This window comes from Apteryx rowi, unplaced genomic scaffold, assembly GCF_003343035.1.
Source record: "Apteryx rowi isolate R43461 unplaced genomic scaffold, aptRow1 scaffold_17, whole genome shotgun sequence".
Taxonomy (NCBI): Eukaryota; Metazoa; Chordata; class Aves; order Apterygiformes; family Apterygidae; genus Apteryx; species Apteryx rowi.
The window spans coordinates 3,011,648-3,039,231 of NW_020447974.1; the positions used below are offsets into that span (position 1 = coordinate 3,011,648).

General features: G+C 37.2%; 1 protein-coding gene across 1 annotated transcript; it reads left to right on the top strand.

The window, feature by feature from the left end:
• The first annotated feature begins 213 nt into the window (after nt 1–213).
• SPPL2A (signal peptide peptidase like 2A) lies at nt 214–27,067 on the top strand. The gene is made up of 17 exons (XM_026060684.1): nt 214–339; nt 1,136–1,255; nt 2,464–2,646; nt 3,478–3,567; nt 6,824–6,957; nt 9,590–9,741; nt 11,335–11,431; nt 12,881–12,982; nt 13,668–13,749; nt 14,027–14,101; nt 14,820–14,876; nt 15,043–15,096; nt 15,527–15,626; nt 16,513–16,590; nt 16,927–17,087; nt 19,360–19,393; nt 24,351–27,067. Exons 1-17 carry the CDS (start codon nt 214–216, stop codon nt 24,380–24,382), a joined length of 1,677 nt encoding a protein of 558 aa, XP_025916469.1. The 3' UTR covers nt 24,383–27,067.
• The last annotated feature ends 517 nt before the right edge of the window (nt 27,068–27,584 follow it).

Below are 27,584 nucleotides of genomic sequence, written 5' to 3' on the forward strand. Positions count from 1 at the left end.
CAATATAATGGATTCCTCTGAAGAAGGATTTTTGCTATTCAAACCAGGCAGACATAAACCTCTGAAACAATATCGTCACATGTTTTTCTTTTCTCTCTAGGTCTCACTTGCTGTAGAATACTGATATGGTAGCCTGAGGAGAAAGGCCTCTGTGGAACTGTTAATAATTAGCATTTTGCATCTGACAAATATGTGGGCTTTCCCCCTGCAGCCATGGCTACTTCTTATCTTAACATCTTAGTGTTCTTAGTGCTTAACGTCCTAGTGTTCTTTCAGTCAAATCTGGAACCTACAACAGCTTTCATTTCTTCTTGTGTACTGACACTTCCTGATATGAAGGTCAGTCACACAGAGTCAAAATGAGATCATCCCCCAGTTTTTAAAGGTGACACTTCTTTAAGATAAGTGATGCTTGTTTTTGCTACTCTGTAGCTGTAACTATTTTTAATCCTCAACCCAATTGTTTATCCGCTTAGAAAGCTGACCTTTATTAGTATATTCATACTTTGGGATAAGTATATATTCCTAACATTATCAGTTTTAAAATGCATGTGTATTTTATATTAAATGTCAGAAACCATAGTACACAAGGGACTTTGAGAGTAATCTTAGGAAGGACCAGGATTTCTCTGAACAGACAAATTCTTCTTGAAGTATACTAATTGATCTCTTAACGTTTAGAACGATCTGATTAAAAAATTTCTAAGAATTGCCATATTATTAGTAGGGGAAGTTCTGAAGCCTGCAAGCTGGGAAATGAAAGGCTGTAATTCGCTTTTGCATGTGCTGTTTTAATTGCTTCCTATTTAAAATCTTACACTCCTTTTGAAAGTATAGAGTATAGAATCTGAAATCACTTACCTGCATTTCTTGCTAGTATTGTACTCAGTGACACATGCACTGTACATGTAATGGATACATTGTTTTTGAAATGAGGATGAGTAGCATAATAGAGCGACTGGTTTCTTATCTGTTTTCCATCTTCCTCCCTAGTTACCTATCTTTCATGGAATCAGTCATTATACAAAATAAATTAATTAAGTACATTTCCTTGTTCAAGTCTTCCTGGAAGCTTTTTAGAAGAATGTCTGTGTACCAAATTGTGTTTAATTCAGAAAATTCTGGTCTATTGTAGATAAATGCAGAAGAGGGAATCCTGCATGCTGCTGGAAATGGTGTACCTCCAAAAACAAAGGATTACTGCATAATTTACAATTCTAATTGGACAACTCTTCCAGATAGCCTCAACAATGCTGTAAGTAGTTTATAATCATACTTCCTAAGAAAACTAAAATGCAAAGTGAGTTTGGATCAGCTATAATACTTAGCTTTGGGGCTTTCCTTCCCCCAACCCCAAAGGATCTCCATGGTAAACATTGCTGTACTTAAAAAAAAATCAGCTTCTGAAGTTTGTAAAAATGGTATTCTTTCTCTGTTTAGAAGCTAGTTTTAAGTACATTTATGTGTTCATCTGATATTGTTGGATTTTTTTCTGTATCTCAAGTGTCATCAGTATGTCCAAGTTAGTTTAGATCTGGGAGTACAATTTTTGTGTATTTGTTTACAAAAATGCTGTAAACTTGAGAAACAAATTGCTTGTACTGATCTAGTATACTTATATTGGTTCATCAGTTTCATCCGGTGTTTAATTGCCTTGAAAACACGTGGTGGCATAGCAGATTATCTGGAATGTGTCATTCTGCCATACTCTCTGAGTGTTTTTCTGCCTCTCATCCTAGTTTGGCTCACAGAAACAAATCTTTTTTTCTTTAGGCACTCTTCATATAAACAAGAAATAATTTGTGCTTGGAAGTGATCAAGGCAGCAGTATTTTTCCCCCCTTCCCTCCTGTCAGTTGTAAATGGGTTAACTTGATACAAAATGGAGCTACAATCGTTCTCTGCTCAAACATCTTTACTGTGCTACATTGGCCACTGAGATGTCTTGACTAACTAAAGAAAACTGACAGTGACTTTAAAATCACTGTCAATCATAAATCGAACTTTAAAATAAGGATAGAAATCTTGTTTAAACAAATACTACTTTGTTAAATTGGCATAATGGTTTTGAACAAGTGTTACACTTCAGAACTCAGGTTATCTAGCATCTGGGTCAGTGTTTTTATTGGCTTTTGAAGTCTGGAAATGTCACAAAGTGTACACTTGGATTCTCTAGAACAATCGACAATGATTTTCCTATATACTGATTTCTTATGTATAAATTACAGCCACATCTGCTGTGAAATTGCATTTAGCAACAGCCAGATATTTCAGCTATACACTGTTCTAAAAGTCCCTCAGTATTGCAGGCTGCAGAAGCTGGTACTCTGATTTCATGTTCCTGAATCAGTGACTTCTTTCTGCTTTATTGCAAAGCTCAAATTAGCAAGTATAATAGTCTAGTGTTCTAGCTTAGTTTGCAGTATCGTTTTTCCTCCTTTTATCATGTCCCTTCTCTCTGCAGACTTTCAGGATTCTGGAAAACCTGACTTCTACAGTACTCTGCAGTTCTTCTGAAGCTCCTCCTGGCTTACTGAAGGACAAAGCAGTTGTAGTGATGAGAGGAAACTGCACTTTTCTGGAGAAAGCAATAATTGCTGAAAGACTGGGTGCTAAAATGCTGCTGATTGCCAGTAAACCTGGGCTAGTAAGTTACAACATGTGATTTTTTTTCTGCAATGAGATTGTTTCTTATCTGTTTGGCCCAATGCAGCGTTGTGCAGTGATAGCTGAGAGAAGTCCCATGAATGTATGGGATTCCAGCGTGAGTTGTTAACCTTCCCTACAGGGCGCAGCGCTAGTGCGACTGCTGCTCCTGTGACCAGAGGGTCATTCAGAGTTAGCTTTGTGCAACCCTGTTACATCAACTAAAACGATGTACAGTTGAATTTTTGTTTTTAACCTGTTGCTTGTATCTTTATTCACATTTCCAAATGCAAATACTTGTCTTCATTATTTCCTAATGCTAGTGTATTCTGAACTCCCTGTAATCTTAGGTGATGCTTTGTTTTAAACACAATGTGCAACAAAAATAATGCAGGAAATTGTCATCCAGAATTGGAAATAAAAAAGAAAAAGGCCTTTTGAGGTATCTTGACAGATATTTCTGTTGCTTTTTTTTGTTCTCTAGTACAACCGAAATATGTGTACAAATATTTTCAATTTCAGAATAATTTGTGTGATTATAATAAGTTACAATTTTTTTAAAAAGCTTTGGGAAAAAAATAGAGTTTTGATTTGTCTCTTACAATGCTACAATAGTATTAGACCTTTATGAATTCAGAGGTGTGTGGTAGTATCACCTGTTTCACCTGAAGTACTCCTGTCTTTATTAACATTTTGCAAAAGGTGATGAATCTGCTCTTTTTTTTTTTTTCCTCCCCTACAAATACATTGAAATTTAAAGGATAATCTGCTTATAGCCATCTGGCTTGGCAAGTTAGCTGGACATTCTTATCACTGGTGCTTTCTCTTCTAGTCTCCTCTTACAGATAACAAGACTGAGTTTAAAGATGTGACTCTCCCAATTGCTCTTATAAGATATAATGATATAATGGATATGCAGCTGGTAAGTAATATAATTTCAGCATGGTTCATAGTTCATGTAAACTTAAAATTATTTTATTCATTTGCTCAAAAACTTAAGTCAGATATGGATGTTTTCCTGAGGACTTGAACGTGCATAGATACTGTTTTCAGTTTCACAGAAGAGGGTAGATATTAAGTCATGGAAACACTGGTCTTCCATTTTCAAGTTAATTTGAGAGAATGTTTAATTAGAACACTAAGAATGTGAAAAATAATACCCAGTTGCAGGGAGGGTAGGCTTAGAAGCCTTCCTGCTAAACAAGATAAGCAGTTGTCCAGCAGATTTGTATGGAATTGCAGATGCCTGACATAGGTAGGTAGAGAGCTATAGCCTGAGAGGTCTATCCCGTTAGCACAGAAGGTAAAACAGTTAAACTTTTATGTGGTGGCATGACATCTTGCAGCCAAGCAGCACCTTATCAGGTTGGATGTTGAGGAAAGCGTGAGGTTGGGTTTTTTTTCATTACAGGTTGATTGGCTCTTTTTCCATAGCATGACAGCATCTGTTACAGAGAAGTTGGGCGGTATAGTTTGAGTTTCTGCTCATGAGTTCATGGTGAGATACCAAGCATGTATCTTTAAAATGTGGCAGTTGTGGTATTTCCTACACTTTTTGGCAAGGAAGCTTGGTATATATTTTTTTGGTTTACTTTGTCTTGACATCTAATAATAGGGTACAGAATATTGCTGAGGGTTTGAACAAGAAAAAATACTGTTTGACTTTGTTTTGATTTTGTGTTAAATAAGTGCTAATTTTTGCAGTTGCACTGCATGTGTTTTCGTATGAATAGCAGAGGCTAGCACTAATCTGCATAGTCTTAGCTCCTTGAATTTGCAAGCTTTTCACCATTTCTGCTCTTAATCTTCAGAGCTGCCATGGGAAGTTGTCTTAGGTAAGTATGCAAACTAAAACTGTGCCTAGATATATAGGATTTGGGTTGTTTTATGTTTGTTCGCTCAGTAAAGATTGGTTCCTGCAAAGCACTGCCATGACTGAAGGTTTGTGATGACTTTCCTCACTCTGCCATAATCACTGAGGAATACTGCATTTTGGTTCAGGTTGTCCTCTGTTGTCTTAAAATTTGTTCCTTCAAGCAAGACAGATGTTGTTTGCTTAGCTGAGTGTTTTTGAGACATGCAGTACCAACAGGAGGAAGAAATTAGGGCAAGGTTAGATCCCTGGTTTGTTCTGAAACTTCTCTGCACCAGTTTATTGCCTAGTATTGTTTGGGATGGTGTCACGTAGAATCACGTCTGTAGAGCTATAATAATCAGTTGAAGTAACTTTTCTAGTAGATCAGTGTGCCCTATGATGTCTCGTACTGCTGTTGACTTAAGAAATTCAGTTTTGTCTTAAAATGAAAGCTGCTTTCACAAAAGTTGTAAGAAACAAAGCCTAGGCTGCAAGTGATCCTTTCCTAGTTCCGATGGAGTTTTTGCCAAAGCCTTCTGTCATGTCACTGGCAGTTGCTTTGAATGACAGATGCTGCTTAGAAGCTGGCAGCCATTGTACTCTTCCTACTGCACAGTTGTATTTCTGTTTTAACTTTTTTAAGGCCTCCAGCTTTCTCTCTCTTTAATTAAAAGAGAGAGATGGCACCAGTCTAAAGGGAGCTAGTTTATGTAAGCATTCTTTGTACTCGTTCTTATTAGACTTCATCTCTGTTGGCTTTTACCACTTGAATCAGATGTATGATGAGTCTTGGTAACAACAGTAGAATGTTGCAAGCTTTCTAGTAAGTGGCCAGTGCTCTTGCGGGATTGCTAGCCGATGTGATGTGTTTTATTCTAGTGCTCCCTGTGATGGGAACTGAGACTTAGTAAGTTCTTAGCAGAGAGCAGAACAGTAAGGAAGCAATCAGTATAGGTTCTAACATGAATTATACTTTCTTATGAGTTCTAAAAATTCTTATAAGAACTGGATTAAGACATGCTGGAACTGAATAGTAAAAATACATAAGTCATTAGGTTGGTAGGTTTTTTTTTTTTTGTTACACACAGGATGCTGTAATTTGAATAGGTTTTTTTTTGCTTTTATCTGAAATTATGTTTCACTTCAGACAACTGTAATGTTTCACTAGCATTTGATTTTCTTTCACCTATTTTAAAAATTTGATTATCTGAACTTCCATAACTAACTTAAACCAAAGGAATGTTTCTGACTTCTTTAGGCTGCACTAAGGTTAATATCTGTAACGATCTAATTCAGATGCTGAAATGAATCAGCTTTCTTCACATTTGGCTAGTGTGTTCCACTGACTACTCAATTTCCCATTCAGTCTCTCCACTGCCAGTTTAATCTTCCTGTAGCCAAATTTGTCTGACATGTTCAATTCTTCTTTTGCTTTTATCCCACATGCAGGCTGTTAACAAATCTGTTCTTCTGCCACATCTTTAAAGTCTGCTTTCACTGCAGGATTGCTTTAGGTGCCCTGACTGACTTTGACTACAACAGCAAACCTTTCTCCCCTCTTCCATTAAAATTATCATCCTTTCTTTGTTTCTTGAATCTCATCTTTCAGTCAAGTTAAAGCATCTTGGTTTTGCTTTCAAGATTTTTGTACAATTCAGTATCAGCTATATCTCTGTATTCCCTCCCATCTTTTTCAGTGTCCTTCAGATGCATGTTTCTTGCTATGATCTTAAGCTTTCATGTAACTTACAATTTTTCTCTTGCTTTGAATCCATCCAAATCATGTTGATGAAAAGCTGTTATTTAATGACTTCTGCCACCTTGAATTTTCACCATGTCCTGAGAGGATACTTGTCTGAAGCATCTTGCCTGCATCTGAACCAGGAGTTTCTTGGTTTCAAGAGCTAGAGGCAGACCTTCACTGATGCATCTCAGGGGACCTTGGAGTCTGTGTATTTCAAGTTAACTTGCCTCCAGATCAGCCCTCCTGTGGTGCAGAAGTCTTCAACAGCACTTGGTTTATTTGGAGGATGAAAAATGTTTGGGCTAGAGGCACAAGTTCTCAGAAGCGCCGAAAGATTACAAAGAAGTACCACTTTGCCTCGTGGTATCCGTATGTTCCCACAGCAGTAGTAGTAAGGCTGCTTTCAAACCTGAGCATCCTGGAAAGTGGCATGGAAAGCACTTCTTGCATAGTAAGCTGAAAATTTGTTCTCAGCGTTGTGTAAGTTAAGAGCAAGAAATTATGATGTTCATCATGTTGAAAATAAGCAAAATAATTTCCTTCTTGTCCTTATGAACTGACCTGTTTGCTATTTTTCAGACTCTTGGAAATGAAATTAATGTGACTCTTTATTCACCACCTTTGCCAGAGTTTGATTGCAGTATGGTTGTCATCTTTGTAATTGCTGTGTTTACTGTGGCACTGGGAGGCTACTGGAGCGGAGTATCAGAACTGTAAGTTTGTTCAAGATGTGAAATTTTGTGAAAACTATGGCTATGATCAGTGAGGAATAATGTTCTTTACGGTGCTAGTTATTGCACCTAGATCCTCTCATTCTTTATCTGCTTTGCCTTGAGCTTCTTGAGCAACTTCAGGCAAATAATTCTGTGGGTCTGGGCATAAACCAATACGAGCTGAGTATTTATTTTAATCAGTGGTAACTGATATAATAATCTCTGTGGCTCAGAAGTTTTTAAGTTATTAAACTCCAGCATGTAATATAGGGATAATAATGTTTTTCTTCCTTGCAATGCATATAAATACACATTAGGACCCTCTGAAAATAGAAGATTTCTTAAATTAGATGCAAGGTTTTTTCCTAAGTAACCTTTGAAAATTTGTAATTTTTGTAACATATCCTGCATAGGGTTTTCTGGTTAAAAACATAATTTTTTTTATTTGTTTAATTTAGCAGTATTTCTGGACTAGAAGAGTCTGAAGATCAGTTTGACGGGCATGCAAGGCAACATAAGAGTGTATATTCTTTCCTCTGTATCTCCCAGTAGTCTTTGAGGAACCTTATATAGTAGATCTTGCAAGTCCCTAGGGGATGGTGCAGCTCTTGGGATGAGGAGTGAGTTAATATTTTGACAAATTGCCAAATACCCTATAATTAGCATTGTAATACTCTAATATCTGTGACAGAATGTAGGTATTTTAATGATGACATCTTTAAAATCAAGTGGGTTGCAATATGAAACCTTAAAGCAATACCAACAGCTGCCTTCCACCAGGCCTGACTATAGCTTCGCCATGCCAGGACCAGCACAGGTTTGGAGAAGGTGCATATGCAGTTGTATATGCTGTCTGCACTGGCAAGGATCTGTGCGACTGTTTGGCCCCAGCTGGCTATTGAGGATGTCCCTGCACCGCGTTCCTGGACCTAGGAGCACTGGGGAATGCAGTGCAGTTGTGTGTGGGTGGCTGCAGACAGTTAAAGTCCAACCAGGCTTATCTGCTGCGGTTTGGTGTGTTATCTGGGGGACTGAAGCGGCAGAGACGGAGCAATAGCAGCTCTGGAGCTAGGCAGGGGCAAGGAGGCAGCAGCGGTGCCTGCACAGGGGAAGGGGAGGGGAGGAGGCCAGAATGTGGCAAATGCAGGGAAAAGAGGGCGTAATGGGGGTTTCTGCGTTGCCTCTCTTGCGTTCAAAGAGTGTGCGGCTTTGTTTTAGTGAAGTGAAGCACGCTGGATGCGCAGAACTGTTTTTGTCTGGGGTTAAACTGGAGATAGCTGATCTTTCAGAACATGGTATATTATTCTGCGTTGCTTCTTGGATGTCTGTGCACAGTGAATGGGCTGTGTACTGCACTGTGTAGGGCTTCCCGCGCTCTGCACTGGTCTGGTGCCCCGTTTCCCCACAACAACAGGGAGTGGATCATGTGTGGTAACAGGCTTCCTCTTTCCCACTAGTTATGCAAATATGCATGATTTTTTGGAAGAGATTAAAGAAATAGAAAGGTGTGTGTGTGTGGGGGGGAGTTTTGAAAGGTTGGATCTGATTATACTGCTTCTTTACCCTACAGTGCTTTAGGGTGCGGCTGCACTGAATGTTAAAATAACAAAATATAAAGCTGTCTCCCATACTGAAAAAACCCCTAGATGTAATTACCTTAAACTTGTTAGAAGTGCACTTTCATAAATCTAGGGTGAGTTTTTTTTAAAGCTGCTTATTCAAAGCATGTCCTCTAAGAAGGTGATTCATCTAACAAAGTGCCTTGCTCCTGTGGGCTTTTTCTTTTGAAGGTGGTTGTTTCAGTGCTGAATTCAGCACTTTGTAGGTAGGTCCGGGGATTCATCAGGAACATGCTATCTGATGGGCAAGTTTCACTAGTGTCTGTACTAAAGAGTAGTACATCTGTCTGCTCAAAGAACAGAGTAAAACACAACAATTTCAGTTTCCTCGTTTTGTCTGCTGAGGCGTAAATATGGAGTAGGTATGCCCAGAAAACAAGAGAACTCTTACTCCCAGTGCAAATCTCTATGTTCCTGCTCCCATTCCTTTACTTGTTAATTATGGGGCATAAGTGTAAAAGAACTGGTAGTTAGCAAGCTTCCTTTTGCTAACACTAATGTTTTTGAAGACACTTAATGAAATGTTTATAGTTGAGATTTCAAAGCAGTGTGTAATATACATTACGGTTTTGACTTATCGCAGGTGTGTGGTAAGTCAGAAGTGACTGACTGCATTTAGCCCAAGAAATTCTGAAGTCGGAGATGATGCACTGAGACAGCTGAGGGCACGCATCCTGAAAAGGAGGCCAAGGGTTTTGATGTCAGACTGTTTTTCCCCATGCTGGTTGGGGTTTTGACTGGGGTTGCTTCTTAGCAAGCTGATGATTCCATTATCATTGGAAGGAAAGGCTCTCAAGAATCATTTCCTTGTGATCTATGCTAGGTTAGGAGAGCACATCTCCATTAAAATGGAGAGACTCTCAAAAAATCAGTATACCATTTTTCTGAAATTTTTGAAGTCTAATAATATGAAAGTTTAAACTGAAATGCTGTCAGACAAACTATTCTGATCATAGTAAAACTTTCAAAATCTGTCATCTGAGATAAATGTATATGTGGCTTTCTTAAAACAGCGAGAATTTGAAAGCTATGGCAAATCCTGGAGAGAGAGAAACAAGACGAAAGAAGGAGGAAAATGTTACTTTCACCCCTCTAACAGTCATCTTGTTTGTTGTCATCTGTTGTGTCATGCTAGTTTTGCTTTATTTCTTCTACAAATGGCTAGGTAAGAAACAATGGATCATCTCATTTGATTTATATTTTTCTGCATAATTTCATTAGGTGTTTAAGTCTGAAAAGCCAGATTTCTAAACTAAAATTAATGCACTCTTTTTTTTCTTAATTGCTCTCTTCACGTATGAGGGAGTTGAAGGCTGAAGAGATCTAGTTGCTATTTAAAAAGGAGGGGAGCTTCTCTTACGAAGGCTGCCTTGCCAGTGCTTATTCTGATTGAAGTAATGTGGAGGAGAGGTGACTAGCAACCAGTAATAAAGTATATCATGTATGTTGACATTGTTGTGAGGGTCACAATGATAACTTAATAGTATTTAGAGTGAAAGTTTTGTTAGCTATTGTTAAATTGACCTTGAGTGTGTGGTTGCAGTGCCCTACCTGAAGTATTAGGATATATGGCAGTACCATAATGGAATAAACTCAGACATACTAGCAGTGACGTAAGTTCTTCTTCAGTGATGCAAGACCAGTAAAACATGGTTTCCAAACTGCTGGTGGATTTTTCCTGCCCTCAGATCATGCAACCAGAAAACATGCGTTGTTTTAAAATACATTCTTTAAAAAGAGCAATGTAACTTCCATTCTGAAAGCTTTTTATCTACATTCTTTCCGTAGAACTTGTTAAAGTTATCCTCTTGCTTCTGCAAAAGAAACTTCACTGTGGTGACTACTGGTTTTGTTTAACTTTGGTTACCTAAACTACTGGCAATGCTACCTTTGCTAAACTTGTCCCATTTAAAGACTGATGAATTATTTAATTTGATCAAAAGGTTTAGGCTAAAAATTCCCTGTGTCTGCTTGCTCTGAGACGAGTTTGAGGTGAATTTTGGGAAGAAGTGAAGAAAGAGACCACTTAAAGGGAAAGTGAAAAGGGGAGGGGATGATGTAATAAATTAAATAGGGAGAGGAAGAAATGTGAATAGTACAAAGGATGTATGTAATAGCTTTTTGGTAAGAAGCCCAGTTCTGTGCACTTTGGAGCAGGTATGTGAAAACTGTTACTATGATATGATACGCTGTTCCCAGGGAAAATTCTGTAGCTATTAAAAAAAAAAGGGGGGGGGGCATCAATACATCACTACTGGAGTGTGAGAATGCAAGTCTTAATATCCTTAGCTGGAGTTAGTACCAAGTAGCCAATAAGCTAAAAATATTTCCCTTACTGCCTCATGAGCAGGCAAAGTGACTACGGGGCAAATTTGAAGTGAAGAATATTATCAGAAATTGAGCAAACTGGTAGTCATAGAATAGCTCTTCTAGTTTAGCCGTCATCAAAAAAAACTACGTGAAGGTGGTATCTGATCTCTTACTCCTTTTTAAAGAAAGGAGAAGAAAAAAGTAAAATGTGTTCTTTCCATTCAGAAACTTCAAAAAGCAAGTCTTTGCTGGGTGAGAACTCCCGCGTCGTGGAACAGGCCTTTCAGATCTCAGCGTTTTCTGTCATCTTTTGATGACAGTGTATGGAGCAGTACTATAACTGATAACAGTTTGTATCAAATGTACATCCTTGTATTTGATTCCTGCTTGCTACATTTTTTCTATTGTATTTTGTCACTGATTCCCATCTTCCTTTCCTTTTATCTAGTGTATGTTATAATATCAGTCTTTTGCTTGGCATCTGCAATGAGTCTATACAACTGTCTTGCTGCATTAATTGGAGAAATACCATTTGGGCAATGCAGGTATTGTACACCTCTTAGTTCTTGTAACTCTAAGGTGGGGTTTTTTGGGGGGGGGGGGGGTCTGTTTGCTACTCAAGGTATTGTGCAAATGTTAGCATGTTTGACATATTGTCCTGTGTATGGTTTAGTGTGCAGGATTGTTACAAAGATAATTATGATCTCCTTTGACAGATATGTAAGGTATCCATAGGATAATCGACAGTTAAACAGTGATATCGACAGTTAAACAGTGGTGTGGGATAATGCAGACTTGCTGCATTATCTTAATTTGAAAGCATTATTAACTGTTTAGAATAGTTGAGCTTGAAAGGCTCTGCTCAGCTATCTGGGTTTGGGTTTGCAAAATCCTGCCTGCCTGTAGTGTGTGCTCGCTTCCTTTTCTAAGGAACCCTAACATAAGAGAGGGGATCTACAAATACTTACACTTTCTCGACAGTGGAAGCTTAAATAGTTTCCAGTTCTCCCTGGACTGTTTTGAGAAAGTAATGTGCTGTAGGCAATAGCTTTTTTTTTTTTTTCCTCATGTTAATCTGTGCTGTGGCTGTGACAGGCCAAGTTTTTGTTTTTCTTTCAGTCAAAGGCAACATGTTGCTCATGCTCTGTGTTAGAAATTAGCAGTTACAGTCCTAACTCAGGCACTATGTTATCTTTGTACAGATAGGCCTGTTTTATTATTGTGACTTAAATATTCTGCAGGTATTGGTGGTGGGTATGGGAATGCTTCTAGTCTTCTCCTTTGTATTTTTCGCTTAAAAAACCCCCCAACATTTAATACAACAAGTGGTGCTTTTTCTCCAAAGAACAATGTTCGTATAAGCTTGGAAGCCTAAGGCTATGGTTGCATGTTACTTACTACAGGACATGTGTGCCTGATCACCTGGCTTTACAAAGGTAGATATCAGGTAAAAAAATCATCAGGTTTTGGGTAAGCTGCAGGACAGAGTACTTCTGTCAGTTAATGTCTGTTCAAGAACTGTCCCAGAAATTGAATAGACAGTGGAAACAGATATTGGGTCACAGTTTTGCAGTGCATATTTATTCCATTTTAGTCTTGCATTAGATGTCCTAAAACCAGATTGATTTTCCCTCCCCCTCCACCCCTTTCTGGAATCATGACATGACAGTCCTTCACTGGCATAGTTGTGTTGGTATAATCGTTACACAGCAGAAATGGATTAATTAAATTCATCTGCTTGCCGCCTTCCCTGGATGTGCTCACTACAATGAGGCTTGGCCACAGGGGCCCAACTTGGCCTACCCTCTGTGGCCTTTTTTTAACGTAGCCTAGAGAAGGGTTGTGAGAATAACGGCACCTGAGTCCTGATCAAATAAAGGGGCAAAGGAGGAGAGCAAGGTGAGAACACCTTGTCAGCTTAAAGACCTGTGATGGCATAAGTATGTGTTTTGGCTGTTGCAGGTTTCCTGTTTAACTTAATGCTTATCTTTTAGGATTGCATGTTGCAACAAAACTATTGAAGTGAGGCTTATTTTTCTTGCTGGATTCTGCATAGCAGCAGCTGTTGTCTGGGCAGTGTTTCGAAATGAAGATAGGTAAGTGAGGCATTCTGACTTGAAAGAGTAATATGAATAAATCTCATTAACAAACTTTCCATCATGCAACTAATCCTGGAATATGGCATCCTTCTAAACACCACTGCCAATTTAAAAGGGCATAAAAATATTTATGAAACCTAACAAGCATGGGAATAACGGAGAACAAAGCTATACAAATGAACTGTATGGTTATTTGGAGTTACAAAAAATTATGAAGGTGAGGAGGAGCTCAATTGCTAATGATGACCACAGAGGGGAAAAAGTGCAAAAATAGAAATGTAAGCATAGGACCATAAATAAACAATGTTATAATACAATCCTAAGTAGCATCTTGAGTCAGACATTTTAAGCAGGTCTTCCAATCAACAATGTAAGGTGTTAAGCAACTGAGCAATCATACAAGTGAATAGCAGGGCCCTGTTACGGCCTCTGTTCAGCTTATTTTCTCCATAGCAAGTTGGTAAGGAACACTTACCAATTTGTGATCACAGGCTAGTGTAAACTGACTATCTTGAAATGAGAATCGTTGTGTTTTCAGTAGCAACACTTCTGAAAAACTAACTCCATGTTTTCCAATCCATCCTGCAATTTTGCTATTTCCAGTAAAAGCTAAAATTGCTATTGTCTTTAGATTTTTAGCAGTGAGCTTAAATAATATGTGAAAACTTGTTCTTATTTTTAGGTGGGCTTGGATTTTGCAAGATATTTTGGGAGTTGCTTTCTGCCTAAACTTTATTAAAACACTGAAGATGCCCAACTTTAAGGTACTGTAAGTTGCTCTTCTTAATAAAGCATTCAAATGACATGCATATATATATATGTGTAGTCCCAGGAAGTAAGTTTTCAACAGCCAAGAAATAATTAAAAACAGCAAAGAGTTATTTTTTTTAATATTGTAGTTATTAAAAAAAAAATCCAGTTCTAAATGTTATGCCAGAATAAAAGCATTATTGAAAAAATTGTGATACAGTAGTGGTACTGAATCTGACAATGCAGTCCTTGAAAACTTGTGATAATATTTCCTTCTTTTTTTTTTGCCAGTCCTGTGTGATACTTCTAGGCCTTCTCCTTTTATATGATGTGTTTTTTGTCTTCATAACACCATTTATCACAAAGGTATGTCTGTGAGTTTCTCTTTAAAATAAACAAACACAAAAGTTCTCTGGTCACAGTAGCACTATTCCTGTCAACCAGATGAGCATTTTCAGTATTCTTGATGCATATATGCTGGCTGACTTCCCCTCCTGCCCCCAAGACAGCAGTGACCTAAATTTTCATTTTGCATGTTCCACAGAGCATAATGCATGTGTAGGTGCCATAAACTTTGTTATATGACTAACTCAACAGCAATCATATGACCAGCAGTAAGCTGTCCCAGATTATGTGACAGGATGATGATGAAAAATTACTGTCTTCCAGTTTCCTGGAAACTTATGTCAGAATGGGCTGTAGTACTTGCTGCAGTGCTGACTTGCAGTGTACTATGAACTGTATGCAAGTGTATTTTCTTTTCTTTTGAAGCAGAAAGCTCATGGCACAAAAGGCTGACGCATTTTTAGCAAACCTTTTGGCTACACCTGGTGTGGGTTTTTTGGGGTGTGCGTGTGTGTGGAGGGGATTGACACTCATTTTAGGCTGGGCTACATGTTTTTAATTAAAAAAATATATATATATATGTATATATATAACATTTTATGATTTTAGTGCATTCCTTCTTATAGTCAGGATTTTGTCCAATTCTGAATTGTAAGATGAGGTACAAGCAGTTTTTGAGTGTGGTATGAATGTTTTGGTATATTAAACCACTAACTTTTTAAAACAACCTTAATTTCAGAATGGGGCGAGTATAATGGTTGAAGTTGCAGCTGGTCCTTTTGGAAATAGTGAAAAGGTAGGAATAATTGTTTTACTCTGTGCAACATACAAATACTGACATTTTGTAGCTAATTCAATTAGCAAATAGTGTGCTTTTCAGCATAACCTTCTCACAAAATATAGCCAGCTTTTGCTATTTTCTTTTAAGTATTAAATACCTGTTGACTTGGGTTTGATCCTAGAATGATGGAAACTTGGTGGAAGTCCCTACTGAACGCTCAGCTCCCCATGAGAAAGTAAGGATTGTATTTCAGATACTGGATTTTTAAATCACTCCCTCTGAAAAGACTATTCTTTTGGGGAAAATCTGACTGTCCAAATTTCTCTTCAGGGCCTGGATATCATTGGTCAATACTCTATAGTTAGGATAACAATACAGACTTGTTATTCTCATTTTATGGTTAAATGTCGTCTTAACTTCTTTTGGTGCTTGCATATTATTTGTAAATCTGAAATTCCGATTTACCTATTGCCTTAAGTTTATCCACTCTCTGTGTTGGTTTCTGGTTTTTACTTTAGGTTTTTACTATTTTGAAAGTCTGCATTAATGATATATTAAAATTATATTGGAACTGTTTCTTCATTCAGAAAAAAAACAAAGTAAAACACCAACAGCAGGACACTGTAGATTAGATTTATGTGGGCTTCTAAAATACTGTTTTACAGTTACCTGTGGTTATTAGAGTGCCTAGACTTGAATACTCTGCATCAACACTGTGTGACATGCCATTTTCGTTGTTGGGTTTTGGAGACATTATTGTCCCAGGTGAGCAGCTGTTTTTGGCAATTGTAACTTGTGGTTCAATATTTCATATTTGCTTCTCAACTGACTTGCTTTGGAGTTCATTCTACCAAAGAATTACTGAATCAAATGCAGCAGTTAGATCTGTTAGTACAGAATACAACAAAAGCCACAATATAAGAAAGCTTAATGTATTAATGTTTTATAGTATACTTAAATAGTCAAGTTCGGGTTTGTTTGGGGGTTTTTTTTGCTTTTCTATAGTGCTCCATTATGTACTTACAAGTGCCATAGGTGAGTTGTTAGTATTAATTAAATCTCCCAGAATACGTTCTTTCTGTGAGATTTCTAAGACTTCATAGTGATTTTGTATCATGGACTACATACTTAGAGGTGAGATAATGGAAAATGCATTTGCTGCTTTATCACAAGTTTTTCGATCTTCTTCGGAACTGAATTTTGCCATGGGTGGACTTGGAGTCTTGGGCAAATTACTTAAGTCAGGCACAAAGCAGCATCTCCTGCATAGAGCATTCTTCCCTATCCTGTGATTCGTACTGAAGCAAAATTGCTGATTGTTAAGAAAGAGTATTAAAATACCATTGAAGGAAAGTATTAAAACTGGGTTGTTACTCCTCTGTATTAGTGACTTCAAAATAGTAAGTAGCACATTGTAATTAGCTTGCTTTAGAAAAAGAAAACCCTTTGATACCAAGCTCACTAGATTCTTAAATTGGTTCTTGGCTTTCCATAAGGTGATAATTTCCAGATAAGACACTGGAAGAACATACGACAATGGGAAGTCTTACTGTAAATTTTCTTTATGCTGCTTTGATTTGGAGGCAGGGGAGATATTTGGGGAGGGCTAAATATTTCATTACTCTTTTCATTATTTTTTTTCCTCTTCAAGGGCTTCTGGTTGCCTATTGTCGAAGATTTGATGTTCAAACAAGTTCTTCTTCTGTATATTACATTTCCTGTACAATAGGTAATTATGTGGCACTTTAGCAATGTTAATCTTCACGCTAGCTTTTTTTTTTTTCTCCCTCCCTCTTAATGGCAGAACTAAATAGCTTTCATCAGGTAAAGGTTCAATATTGTCAAGAGTATCTCCATAGTGTTTTTTAATGTACCTGTCTATATTTAAGGCGAGTGTTCTCTAAGGTTTTGAGAAAGCTTGCAAATATATAGCAATCTTTTTTTCTTCAATTATATTGAAAGAGATAAATATTACATTAAAAAAATTTTTTTGCTTACTACTCTAGTGACTTTATAAAAATTCACCTGTTCTTGACTCTGTATATGTAAATATCTTTTTTTATAGCTTATGCCGTTGGTATGGTGCTGACTTTTGTTGTTTTGGCACTAATGAAGATGGGACAACCTGCTCTGCTCTATCTTGTACCATGTACGCTCATTACTAGCTCACTTGTTGCTTGGAGACGTAAAGAGATGAAGAAGTTTTGGAAGGGTAGCAGTTATCAGGTAGGCTGGATGCCTTGTATATTTTTGGTTAATACCTTTGTGTATATCCTTCTCTAAGTACTTCTCTAAGTACTTAGTAATATATTACCTGCAATCCAATTTTTGCTAGTCTTAATGGTGGTTATCTTCCAGAAAGAATAAGCAAAAGTAGACTTTACTCTTAGAAAATCTTAGCCTAGTAGCTAACATGACAGAACAAAGCTTAAGGGACGTAGAATAGCTGTTTCAGTATTATCTTAAGGAAGAAAAAAACTCTAAAACAAACAAACAGAAGAAACAGAACCCTCAAAAAACACAGACCAAGTGACTTTTTTCCCACGTTTTTTCATGTTTTTACAGTCTTCATCTATCATCTTGATGTGGTCTAACTTGGGTCACTGAGTTGAGTTTGCAGATTCCAATCTGCAGAAGTCCTATATTAAGATACAGTTTAAAAAAGTTAGTGATCAACTAGAATTTTAGAAACTAGTTTCCATGCATCACTGGTACGTTGTCAGGGTTATGTGGAGGACTCGGCAACAAAATAACTGAGTGGTTATATAACTGTGTTCTGTCAGCGCGGTCGTACACACTGTCTTTTAGGCACTCTGTTTCCCCTTTGGTTACCTCCAACACTACCCAGGAATTGTAGTACTTTGCATGCCACCAGCATCTGCCTCTGCCTGTTGACATGTGTGCATTTCCCCTGAGCTTGTCCTAGTTGTGGTAACTGCATGGTCCAGTAGCCCATGTGAGCTGGCATCTGTCATAAGACAGACCAGCCTTGAGATGGTCTTAGAGACCTCAAGTCTACTATTGTTAGATTTCAAAAAACTACTTTTATGTTCTGTATCTAGGCTGTGTTGAACTCGGCTCAGAGAATGGATGTAGAGTTTTGGCTGGGGGAATGATGGAATTTGATGTTAAATTGATGGAGGAAAGGTATACCTTCTGCTTATCCAACTTCTGGATTGCAAAGTTAAGATGAAACAATGGAAGCTGAGTTTTGTTAATTCCTGTAAATATAAAACTGCAGTCATACAGATCCTATAGTATTATCAGCTAAACACTGCCTTTTGGTGACCTGGCTAATATTCCACACCTGCTTCAGCTGAAGGCTAAGTTTGAAACTACTTGGGAAAAGATCTTTGGCTTTAACTAGGCTGCCTACCTCTTCGTCTACAAAAGAAAAAGGGTTTATAAAGTAAGGACATTACAGTATAGGGAATAGCTGAGAATGAGCTAAAGAAGAGTAGCCTTCTCCTTTCATAGGTCCAATGAATATAAATGTTTCTCTGTAAGTCAGAATGAATTTGGATTACCATGCACTTGTATGTAAACTGGAGACTATTTGCTATTCTAAAATGCATAGCGCTGCACATACAAAGCCAAATAACTCAGGGTCTGTTGGGGAAAGAGAGTTAGTTTCACCCTTTATTTTCCTCACTTGAGTTCTGAGTAAGATTGACCTAAATAAATCTGGCAAGCTTCTTTTTAGCAAACCAAACTTTCTTGCACTTCTCATAGCAAAACTCATACTTGGAAGCATTATGTTGCCATAGTAGTTATTTCATGTCCTTTCAACTGGTTTCTTGAAGGATTAAAACTGCTCTGAACTTCAGTTTGTTTTGAGGTCAGATGACTTCATATCTGGCACAATTTAAAATATTGATTTCTTACCCTCCCTCCCGTTAGATTTGTCTGTGATTGAACACCTCATGTAACTTTACTAAAATTCCTATTTTTCTGTAATTGTGCATAGAAAAACTTCTACATTCAGTTTTTCCCAGAGGATGTTATTCGGGTTGCTCTCATTTACTCATTTACAGAATCCTGCAGTGCCGTAGTGTTGATCTTTCTCACATGTCCTTCCAACATAATCTGTATTTTGTTACTGAACTATGGAAAAAAAAAAAGTCCAAGTCTTCAGCTCTGAGGGAGAAAAGATGTAGAAAGGCAATAGATGACCATCTTTTGCTACCTCGAGCCTGCTGAAAAAATGCTAGCTTGGACTGGACTAGGGCTACTCCATCAGCTGCAGACTTTAAGGGGTGAACAGACTTTTGCAGAGATCTGCTTTGTCCTCTGCGGACAGAGAAACCTTGCAGACTTGTTAGGGTAAAGGTCCTAAGTGTAGGGGTACAAGAGCCTAGTTTGACATGGACAGTGTTTTAGATAACTATACGTCATGAATGCTGCTATTTGTTTGTAATTCATCAGTTAGCTTTTTTGAGTTTGGGGTTTTTCTGATTTTGTTGCATATGATTTTAATAATGGAATGAATTCTATTTAGGTATTGGACTCCTGCAGGACGCCTTTGCTACAAGGTGTGATTATGGCCTTCTTTTAATGCAATTTTATTAACCATCTTATGGTTTCTTTTTGCTATTTTTTGCCTTTGCTTCCTCTTTTCTTTCTTTTTTGCATCTGTTTTTCTTTTAAAATTTTATGAATAATTCATTAGAAGAGGGCAAATGACAATTTCTGAATACTATTTCTATAAAATATTTGACTTGAACAGAATTCAAGTAATTTGACATTTGAAAATTTAAATACCCTTGTTTATAGCATTGGCATGAAGTTACCTGGGAAAAGACTTTCTTATCCAAGAATAATTTTGTATGAATTTCTGCAGCAGCTTGGCTGCCTCTTTAACAGTTGACGAAGACTGTCTGATGCTGCCATTGCCATGCTTTGTTAGAGTAATAAAAGATGTTTTTCCTCCCTTACTGTTCTTATGCCTATCTGCTCTCATTTTTCCAATCAAAATGAAAGTGTTTTTTAATTTCTGACAAAACAAAAATGCAGAAAAATGTGCTTGAAACGAAATCTTTAAGTGAAGACAAGCTGCAGAAGTAAATCTGCTGTTATATATGTTTTTTTTTTTTTAAAGGAACACAGGAGAACTTAATATAAAAGACCAATGGAACCATGATTCCTAAGACTGAAGGGAGGCCTTGTATGCCTCACTACTCCATAATTTCCCAGTCCCTCTGAGTACCTTCAAACACTTAAGATTGGTGTTAGTTACCCTATTGCTATCTATGTGGAAATACTTATATTTGCAGGTGAACTAGTCCTTCACCTAGTTTTTCTGTGCCACTGCATTGTTGTGAAAACCTGCTTAGTGCTAAGCAATAATTCTGTTGTCCTCTGACTCTGTGTTCAGCGTTACAATTTGCCTTTAGTAACCATGCCTACGATCTCCCTGTGATGGTGTTGCTCAACAGTAGACTTCATCCCTTCCTGTCTGCAGTGCTTGCTGTGGGGTAGGGAGCAAGGATTCGGGCCAGCTTCTGCGGTCTTGCTGCAGTTTCTAGTCTGTGGCAAGAAGCTGGTTTCTTTCCTAGGCTATAGCTCCTGACTGTTAACACTGATAGTGTTTATTTCAACTGTCTGTTGTCTTAAGCACAACATGGGAAAAGCAATGCAAGCTTTCCAGATAAACTTCTTGCAGAATTTAAGCATCTAAATATAATCTTGCGCTGAATTAGAATCAGCAGTCTAGAGTTAGTGATACATGTATTTATAAAGCATAATTTGTCTGCCCTACACACTGAATGAATTTTCAGAAAGTGAACTCTGAGTCAGTGTCTTAAATTCAGAATTTAAGATGTGTATTTTTTCATTAGCTTCTTTTGCTTAATAGAGTACTTCAACAATTTAAGTCTGATAAAAAGTCTTAATAGAAAAGAAAGTAAATACAAACCCAAGAGAAGGTTAGGAAGTGGGAAAAGTTGAGTGCAAATTAAAATCAGATGGTGAGCCTATATTTTTATAACTTAAAACTCTTCTATCCTGCTGTCTGCACTCAGTTCTTGGATAGGGTTGCTAACACCAGTTTTTCAATTACTACTTTGTACATATGGGAAATATTTGACTCTCTAAGATAGCGCTAAGGTCCCTTAATTCTTAGCTGAGAGCATTTCTCTTTCTGCATAATGATGCAGTCATAACTTCCAGGTGTGCTGTGTGTGACTTTTTATGGATTTGTCTTGATTAATATTGAATCACTGCACAGGAAAACATTTTAACAATTCATTGAAACATAGGTCTGTCTTGGGAAAATTGCGCCTACTTCCCCCAGTCACGTGGACAGTATTGCAGCTGTGAAGTGTACAGGAAGAGAGGAAGTGGCTTTGTGTGTGTGTGTGTTGCTGAGTTTTTTGTTTTTTGTTTTTTTTTTTTAACAAAAAAAATACAGATAGTATTTTTAGTTTGTATCAGTGCAATCTATTCAGTCTTTTTAGTAACGACATGAAAAATCTACTGGAGTAATGCAACGTCAAAGTCTGCTAGGTGTAAGAATACAGTCTTGCAACTTTTTCAGAATTTGTCAAACTTGAAGTGTTTAGCAAACTTTCTTACCTCTCTCTGAAATAAAAAATAAACAGGCTTGTTATTGGCATGTTACACAGTAGGCACCTGCTGTTTAGTCCTGTAAATTTAAATCATGTTTTTGAGATACTTGCAAATTAATCATAGCTATGGGTTTAAGAGTTATGTGAATGTCACATCATCAGACTGAATCTCACATTCATGTCTGTGTATAGATGTTACATACTTGCTTACAGGTAGCAGTTGGGATAGTATTTCTAGTTTGTTTTTTGTTGTGTCTTTTTCTTTTTTTTTTTTTTTAGTTCATCATGTTATGAGATAATTTTATAACTAAAATAACTTGATGTTTTATTTATCTTGACCCTCTGCCCTTAAATTGTCAGAAATCCAGATGCAGGAGAAAAGCTCATGAATCTCTTCCACCTTAAAAATGTTAGTCAGCTCTCCACCATACAACATCTGATGCCTTTGGCTCTTCCAAGGCTTGAAACAACAGTTTTGGCCAGAATTTTAGCACTGTCCTTTCCTCTTGCTGCTGGCTGTTGTAAAGGTTCTCCCTTCTTCTGCCGGGGGCTCTGAGGATGGACTAGTCCTGAGGGAACCTACAACTGAGATGCGCTTATGGAAAAAGCTACTCAGTATAATCTTATGGATTTAGAAAGGCATCCGTTGTCCCTGTCTTCAAGTTAGTTGTGGGCTCTCCTTGTTTTATATGTTGGAGAGATTAGAAATAAAATTTTTTGGCCTTGTGGTATTTTTGTATATCAAAAAACCTCAAATACCTTTATGTTCTACTAGCCATTTTGGTCCTGAAGTTAACTTAGACATCTCATACATTAAGCAAATACTTCAAGATTTAAATACACATGATATCTTCAGCATAAGCACATTCTATGCTACTTACCTTGTTTTAGGATTAAGAGAAGATTCTTAGGCTGTGCGGTGCACTGAAATTGTTGCTGATAGTGATAATTCTTGTCAATTTGATAGGGAATTGTTTTACAGAAATACTTACCAAGAGCAGCTTCTTTATGCCAGCTGTTGGATGATCCTCTCTCTAGGATAAAGGCAGCCATATGGCATTAGTTTATGTAACTTAGTATAGGTTTGATTTTCTTCTGGAAACATGCTTGAATCTCCATTTAAAATGACAGTTTGATTTCTCTAATTGTAGGGAGTATTTTGCTTTGGGTGACTTGATGTGGACTTTAGTCACAGTGCAGGGGCAAGCTTCTAGATGCAGTGAAGTGAATGTAGATTGTCATTAGCATGAGAGGTATTCAGCATTAGACTGAGTGTGCGCTATTGCTGTAATTCAGTTCTTAGCTGAATGAAAAGATGAAACCTGAAGTTGTTTAAGTCTGACAGATGGAGGGAGGAGTGTGAAAGGCCTTTTCTGGTTTTGGTCATAGTTTGATATTGTGGCCAGTGTGCTCTCCTAACCTTACCACAATTCCCAGTGACTTGTTTCTGCTTTGGAACTGTCCTCTCCACTTACTGCATGGCATGCTGGTACGTCTGCACTGGGAAACAGCTTTGTTAAACAAACCTCCATTGAGTAAGGTATGTTCATATACCTTGTGATGAACCAGTTGTGTTGGTATAAAAGAGAGTATGGCCCAGAGATGGAAACATGGCTGGAGAAGGGGAGGGATGTTAATGGAATTACTTCTGGCCCTATATATAGATTTATGCTAGATTTAAATGTATACCACACAACGTTGTTGAAGCCTGGCTCTATCTTGCCAAGGCTCCTCCAGCAGTTGCCAATAAGGCGAGAGGGTAATCCTTTCCTTATCACTTGAAAAGCTACCCTTCTTAAAACCCGTGCATTCAGTAGCTCTTTTAGAAACAGGCAGCCTTTTTACTACTAGGCAGGAAACGTCAATATGGGGAAAAGTATGTAGGGTTTTCTGCCTAGCATAGGAAACAAGGGTACTTTTGATTCTGAAAGTATCTTGCCTTTATTCTAAGGTATCTGTGACTTCATCTTGCCACACTGGGCTTATGAGCTCTTTGACATGCTCTATTTTCAGCATTCATTTTACTACTTTCGTATTTTCTATCTCTGGTTGTCAGCAGTTAAAACTAGTGCCCAGTCCTTGGCCTCTTGTTTCCCAAGGTTAACTACAAAGCCCTCAAGTTAATGGGTCTCAGTTTGTCACACTAACAAATATGTGGTGCTGCCAATGTAACTTACTCAATGCCTTGTCCCAGGGATGAAACCAGAGCCTTCATTGCACTCTAACAGTACAACAACAGATAGGGAAAACAGGCTTCTTTTTAACCAGGAAAAATACAAAAATGTCCTGTGTTACTCAGGTGACTTCTAACCAGTTACTTTAATCTGAAACTATAACCAGTCTATGTAGTAATTTGGTTTCGATTGTGTTCTGCAGCAGGTCTTTACAAATCCACTTCCTTTTTTATTTTTTTAAGATAAAAGGAAATTTTACAAAGAAATGTAGCTAATACAGTTATTTTTTCACTAACTGTAATATAGTTAGCTTTTATTGGCATGAAAAGAGAAGACAGTCTTTTCTGTTCAGGCTGTCGCTGACTGTAAATATTAAGCAGGATCCTGGGGTCTATTTCCAGTTCTCCTAACTGTGCCTTTGAAAAATTTCCGTAAACTCAATTTCCAATTTTTTTTTTTTTCTCTCTGTGTTTAATTGTTGGAACACTTCTGTCTCATAGGTTTAGTTTCTTGTAGAAGACTTGGATCCTTGGATGGAAAATGCTTTCATAGTGGAAAGCATTAACTAAGAGTGTTTTGATTATTTGGCTTGAATACTTTTCTCATCTGTAGAGGACTTCCTATCTATATGCTGCTAAAACACTCTAACACTTGTTTAATTATATTTCTCTTAGCTAACAAATACTTTGGACCAATGGGGGGAAAAAATAGTATTTCTGTATAAAGAATCATCTTTGTTTTACATTTAGATGATGGAACATCTGGATTATGCAGGAAATGAAGAAGGCACAGCAACAGCCAGTGAACAGCCTGAAGGACAATAACATGTGGGATCCTGATTTAAAATAGTGTTCAAATTTTCTACAAATGAATTACAGTAAATTTGGTTAATTTTTACAATAGATTATTTCACATTCTGTGTAAAAGTTTGGGCTTTTTTTTTTTTTAACCTGCACCTATATTTTTATGGAAAGATATTGTTAATGACATAATTAATAGATTTGCATTTTTACAGCCAAACCATAGCCAGTAAAACCGTGCCTTATTTCAATTTAAATAAAAGGATATTTTCTATGCAATTTTCCAAACGTGTTTCTATACAATATATTTTTATACAAGTTTCTTGCCCATATCACCTTGAAGTGTGAAATGTTTTCTTAATTTTTATTAAGATGGGTCAAGTTTCATTTCTCGAAATCAGTAGTACCCTTCATAGAAATTTTTTCTTACAGATTTTGAATGCAAAGACTGAAAGCAATGAAACTACAGGAACTAACAAATGAAACTATAGTTCCATTACTACAAGTAATGGAATAGACAGTGCGTATATTAATCTACGTACATTGTAAGCCATAAAATAGATAACAAGGCAACTTTAACTTTTGGTGGTGGTTTTTTTTTTTTTTTTTTTTTTGGATTGTATATATTGCCAACCATTTTTAAAAAATTGGCCCATTTACACAGTGGCCTGAGAAATTTAGAAATTTAAATGCAGCTCCTGGGATAGTTAGCAAGCAAGATGGTGCTAATGGCAAGAGGCTTTTTGCTCAACAAGTGTGATTTAATTATTTGGGGGATAAATCCTAAAATTTTAACTCTGGCCTGGCTCTTCTGCTACCAATTGAGACTTCATCTATATTTGTGGCCTTCATTTGGCTGTGGATCAGTTCAAAGGGGTGGTGGGGAAAAAAAGGACAGATTTTTCTAGCTTTGCATCTAACCAGTCCTGTATTTTGGAAACAGTTTTGAAAATTCTTTGCAGTTGATAGAAAAACAACAGGTTTGAATAGTGCTAGTCTTTCTGTGTTAGTTAAGGCCAATGCATGTGTTTAACTTGTGGTTTAATCCTAATTTGTCTTAGCTTTTAAATACTCTAAAGAATTTGAAAAGGAAAATTAGTTTAAATCATTAGTTTGCATTTAGAAGAGTTTTTGAGTTTGTTTGCTTGACATGTTTTCTTTTCTTGGGAAACTGCAAACTGAGGGGGATTAGGCATAGAAAATTTGTATAGTTGTAATGCTAACACTTTACACCAAAGAAGACTGGAGAAGGTAACAACAGGAAACCACTGAGTTCACTTATTGCTAACGTCAGGTAGTCATTAAAACATTCTTCCTATTCTTTAAATGAATGTCATTCCTGTAGTCAGTACAAGTTTGAGAACCCTGCAGAAAACAACTGAATAAGCACATGCTGGGCAACGGCAATGCAGGCTTTCCTGCACTGCTTCACATAAGTGCCTCAGTGTTGGTCTGAAGGTCACCTCTAGACCTTAATAGATGTTTTGGGGTATGTCTGCTCAGGAAAACTTACCCAGATTAAATCTAGTTTAGCTAGATTTACTTTGGAAGTATGCTAATTGAGACAAATCCATATTGGCAGTTACAAAGTCTTACCACAAATCTACTGCTTTACTTAATTTATATCAAGTTTAAACTTTTCTCAAGAGTCCTGATGTAGACAAGTTTATAGTCTGAATGTCAGTTGTTGCCATTCACACAGATTTACGATGGTGGTTGATATGGGTGAGATAACTATCTTAATTGCAACTTCCCTAAGACAACAAAAAAGACAAACAGTTTTCAGACATTAGTAGTTGCCCCTCACTATTCTACTGATCTAAGTTTGAACAGAGAGCCTCAGAATGGAATGATTTTTGCACCCCATCTTAAATTTTTATTTCTTTGAGGCAGCTGGGCTGACTGGCACTTAATAACAAATTACAGCATACCTCAGCATTCTGATAGCAGACTGCAGACTTCTGTTCTGATGTGTTGTCACGCTCTCTGACAAGCCCGGTCTCTGCCAAACTAAGTGTCTGAAAGTTCTTTGAAAGAGGTAAAGAAGTCATAACTCACTCCAACGTCATGCAGTACTCAAAGCCCTTAGAAGCTTTATAAACCAGTGTAATATGACTTATTTTTCTCTCTGAAGTCTTCTGTGTAGAGGATTTATTAAATTTTTAGCTATAATTGATAATGGAGCTGGTATAAATTAAGACCTTTGGCAACATACGTAAGTGTATTCAGCAGCTGGCTGTGGAAACTGTTTTGCTCTGTGCCTAATTATGCTCTATGCCTGATCATGCCTGAAGTTTCACACACATGTGCTGCAGTTTGATGGGATGTAAACTAACTCTTTTTTCTTTTGAATGCTTAGGTGCTTTGTTTACAAAAATTAAGAATGGAGTTTAAGATTTTGTATAAATAATAGGTTAGTATTGACTACTGAAATGGGTTTTTATAAGTTCAAAAGAACTGATTGCAACACTCTTAGCAATTTTGAATGTTGTAATATTAAATTTGATTGGGCTAAACACTATGTTAAAAGCCTTTCTAGCAATACTTAATATAAAAATCTTACTACTTTTCATTGTATGTTTACTGACAAAACCCCTGTCCTCACAACTTTTAAGTTATCACTTTAAGAATGTTATTAATAAATGTTACTTCTAAAAAACCCCAAATTTGAGTAATTGCTTTGTGCTCTTACTATTTGTCTTTTCTTATTGTGAATATTCAAGGCAAAACAGTAACACTTCATAATACTAAGTGAACTAAAATTTCATGAGAACATGAACAACATGTAGTTGTGGTTTTCATCCATCCTGCCTTAAGTATCAAAGTACAATTCCAATATAGAAAGTTATGATTCTGTTTGTAAAGAGCTCTGGTGGCTTTTTTGTGTGTGGCAGAACTGTTTGTGAATTGAGCTACATCAATTTGACTGATCCAACTCAACAAATACTTGTTGCATTGCTGTTAGTCATGTAGCTCGGTGAAAGTATACCTGACAAACAGGGGGTTAGAAATTCCTGTTGAACACACATGGAGACTTCTTGATGGTAATAGGCATATATGCATTCAGCTTAGGAAACTACTGTAAAAGTATTGTTCAACCCAGTGTACTTAGCCTTAGACATGAGGGGCAAGAAAAAAACAAACTTCAGTCTTGGAACCCAGGCTAGGTTGGAAGTGTTGGCC

Coding starts and splice junctions, on each gene's coding strand:
- SPPL2A (XM_026060684.1), top strand. CDS start 214: ATGGCTACTTCTTATCTTAACATCTTAGTGTTCTTAGTGCTTAACGTC. Junction 1,256..2,463: donor CAGATAGCCTCAACAATGCT/GTAAGTAGTTTA, acceptor TTCTCTCTGCAG/ACTTTCAGGATTCTGGAAAA. Junction 14,877..15,042: donor CTTTTGGAAATAGTGAAAAG/GTAGGAATAATT, acceptor GTTTGATCCTAG/AATGATGGAAACTTGGTGGA.